This window comes from Buceros rhinoceros, unplaced genomic scaffold (genome assembly GCF_000710305.1).
Source record: "Buceros rhinoceros silvestris isolate BGI_N320 unplaced genomic scaffold, ASM71030v1 scaffold23891, whole genome shotgun sequence".
Taxonomy (NCBI): domain Eukaryota; kingdom Metazoa; phylum Chordata; class Aves; order Bucerotiformes; family Bucerotidae; genus Buceros; species Buceros rhinoceros.
In genome coordinates this window covers 138-3,525 of record NW_010393983.1, presented here as the reverse complement: position 1 = coordinate 3,525, position 3,388 = coordinate 138, and the positions used below count along the sequence as shown (strand labels likewise).

Here is a 3,388-nt window from a genome sequence, read left to right as displayed (position 1 = left end):
GGAACCCAGATCTCTCCCATTGGATTCTACCAGTTTGCAGAGGAGGAAGAAGACGATGAGGAGGGGGGGGCAGGAGGAAGAGATACATATGAAGAAAACCCTGATTTTCAGCCTCTTTCTGTGGCTGAAATGGTGGCTTCTCTCTCCACATGGGTACACCATACACAGAGTATTCTGAAGCAGGTATGTCCGAGCATAGCTCACGCTGACCTCAGATACCATTCACTCTGTAGGACTCGTAGAGTTTCAGAAAGTAAATGATACTCCTCACCTGCACGTTTGAACTATTCACCAGAAAAGGTACTGGACTGAAATACTCTTCTACAGAAAATATATTTTATGGCAACATTTACATAAAGCATATATATATATACATGTCAGAACCTTCCAGGTTTAGTACTTTTTCCAGTGGTATGTTCTTGAGATCAAGGATCATTCGATTAGGCCTTCATTGATAACAATAATTTCTGGTAATCTTCTATATTAGGTTTTCTCTTTTGAAGTCCTTACTTGACAAAATACTTCCAGTTTTCTTTCCTTGGGTAGGATGCTAAAATGCATATAGCTTATGATTGTATACTAAATGGAAATTAGTTGATATTTTCTTCTAGTTTATTTTTACTATGAAACATGCAAATGAAAAAGCTAAAAAGCTTAAAAACTTGTGCTACCAGGCTAGTTTGATGATCATTGCTGGGTGACTTGCTGTCTAGTCTACCAATTCAAGTTTGCTAGTGTAAAATAACAGCAAATGGTAGGAAATAAGGTTTAAAATTATTACCAGCAAAACAATAGTTGTAAAAATAAAATCTGTATGCATTAGAATCTTAAGAACATTTTTTTATGTTCCTTTGACTATTAGCTAAATAACAATGCAGACTTTAAAGGGAAGGGGTCAACTCTGTAAATTAAGCCTCTTAGTTTGCAGTAACTGGTGATCTAGCAAGGATATAAACCAAACCAAACCAATTGTTTTAACTGGCTTGCATTCTTTCACTGATGTGCATTTATTATTTTTCCATATCAATTATAGGGTCGCTGTGTTTGGCTTAATCCTTTGCAAAAATCAGAGGAAGAAGAAGAAGAGGAAGAAGAAGAAGAAGAGGAAGAAGAGGGGAATGAGGAGGAGCCAGATGAAGAGCAGCAAGAAATAGGACCACCTCTTCTCACTCCACTCTCTGAAGATGAAGGTATTCTTCATGGAAATGAAGTTTTTGATAGAGAGCCACTAGGAATGTTGACATTTAGGTAGTAAATATTCCAAGTTACAGGATTCTGATGCTTCATATAGTTTGCCCCTGTAGGGTAAGCACATTCATCTTAAAAAGTTATCAAAAGCAAAATGGTCAACAGTATTGACCTGTATTAAACAGTATTAAACCTGAAATAACTGGGTTTACTAGGTAACAATCTTGTTGAGAATAAGGGGAAAAAATACCTCAGAGTTGTCAGGCTACTGCACGTTCAAGACAGCTCTGTGCATGAAAATACATTGAGCTATTTTCCCATCATCTTCTTAGACAAAACAAAAAGTGTGTGCACATGTAAATAATAAATACGTGCACACTCGCATAGATATACAAATAAGAATTTAGATCCCATAGCATATTACTGCAGCAAATCATAGGAATATGGAACCTGCATATTAGCTTACATCAATAGTAAATTATTTTACTACTCTCCATTCTTTGCTCAAGGTGAAATATAACTATGTAATTTATCCATAAGTGATAAAAAGTCCTTGGGAAAAGAACTAGCGGTGAGTACTACTGAATTTGAGGAGCATGATCTCTTCTGTATGTGGGTCTGTTAACATTCCTGTGCTGCCTACCCATACACCCAAACCACCTGTTCGAACATGTACCCACATTTATTGTTTCTGACTTCTGGTTCTTCCAACATGCAACTTATTATAACCATTGCTTGAATTCTGTGAAACATTTGTAGCTCAGTCTTAAACAGCGGCCCATAAGTCAGCTTATTCATAGACTGTGTTTGGCTGTCTCCAGGAATTCAAAACCTCCCTGCCTGGACAGCTCAGCCTTCTACCGACTTGATTCCGCAACACGCCGTTGCAATCCTCCGGTCGAACCGATGGCCTGGAGCGTATGCCTTTGCATCTGGCAGGTGAGTGGCTAGTTGACATGGTTACAACACTGACTGTGTATGCTAAACACAGACGCCTGTCTGATGAAGTCGAGGTTGCTTTATTGTTAATTCATCGACTGAATTCTAACTGTTCCAGAGGCAGATGAGAAGGCCACTACTGTTGCACACAGCAACAGTAAATATGCTTTTAAGACTTAAAATGAAGAATTATTGGTAAGGGTAGTACGAAGTTAATGGATGTAAATGTCCAGTTTGTATTTGGGCAGTCCTTAATTTCAAACCTATATTCTTGAGTCTGTGGTACATTTTACAAAGTAAAAACAGCTATATCCTGTGGTTCTAATGTTTGTTTGTTTCTGCTACAGATGGTACAGTCCTTACCTCTGCATGCTTTTAAACGGGCCCTGGAGTTGTTGTCAGACAGTGCTAAACCACCAACATGAAGTTGGAGTTGCATTGCAATATAGTGCCGTACAGCCTTCATCGTGTTAGCGTTCAGAGATTTTTAAGTGGAACATATACTAATCAACAGGTGTAGCAGTTAAAAAGAGGTGCCATCTTTCTGTTATAGGATATCTGCACCACAGTGACTTTTTGCCCAGCAGAATAAGGAAGCCTGACAATATCTCCACTGACGTTTTGTCGGGGGCAGAATGTGTGATCTTTCACTTTTCTTTCTCAGGAAATTTGAAAACATCTACTTTGGCTGGGGTCACAAATACAGCCCAGAGAGCCACACTCCTGCACTGCCTCCACCAGTGCAAATGGAATACCCCAGTGTACCAGAAATCACTGAGACAAGAGACCCCACTGTGGAAGAGGAACTGGCTTTCAAGGCTGCGAAGGAAGCTTTAGCTGCAGCTGACGAGGAGGAAGATGAGGAAGACGTTGAGGATGATGATGAGGAGGAAGATGATTAAAATATGGGGGGAAAATTATTTTTATAAGTTTAAACACAAATAGTACCTTCAAAAATTAATTACCAATTAGTTAACCTTACAAGAAATGCAGCTGGAGCATGCCTTCTCTCCTGATGTCTGCAGGCTCTTTGCAGACACCCTGCCCTCCTCCCCTGCCGCCCCAGCCCACCCGCGCTGGCCTGAAGGCCGCATTGCTTTTTCTGGCGGACAACAGAGTGAAGTAGATCTGTTTTAGAAGGGTGGGCAAGCACTGCTTCTGCTTCCTGAAATCATACTGCTGTGCACTCAGTAACTATCACCCACCGAACGTCCTCGTTCGTCTTCTAACCCGCACTTCAATACCTGCATAAATGTTACTT

At 40.1% G+C, this 3,388-nt stretch overlaps 1 protein-coding gene across 1 annotated transcript in view; it reads left to right on the top strand.

Moving 5' to 3' along the window:
* The window catches only part of LOC104501312 (radial spoke head protein 6 homolog A-like), a 6,293-nt gene extending 3,264 nt beyond the window's left edge, over positions 1 to 3,029 (top strand). Inside the window, exons 4-7 of the mRNA XM_010145104.1 lie at positions 1 to 183; positions 1,034 to 1,190; positions 2,010 to 2,127; positions 2,792 to 3,029. The exon at positions 1 to 183 is cut by the window's left edge and continues 1 nt beyond it. Of these exons, the coding sequence (XP_010143406.1) occupies positions 1 to 183; positions 1,034 to 1,190; positions 2,010 to 2,127; positions 2,792 to 3,029 (696 nt within the window). The remainder of the gene's footprint in view (positions 184 to 1,033; positions 1,191 to 2,009; positions 2,128 to 2,791) is intronic.
* The last annotated feature ends 359 nt before the right edge of the window (positions 3,030 to 3,388 follow it).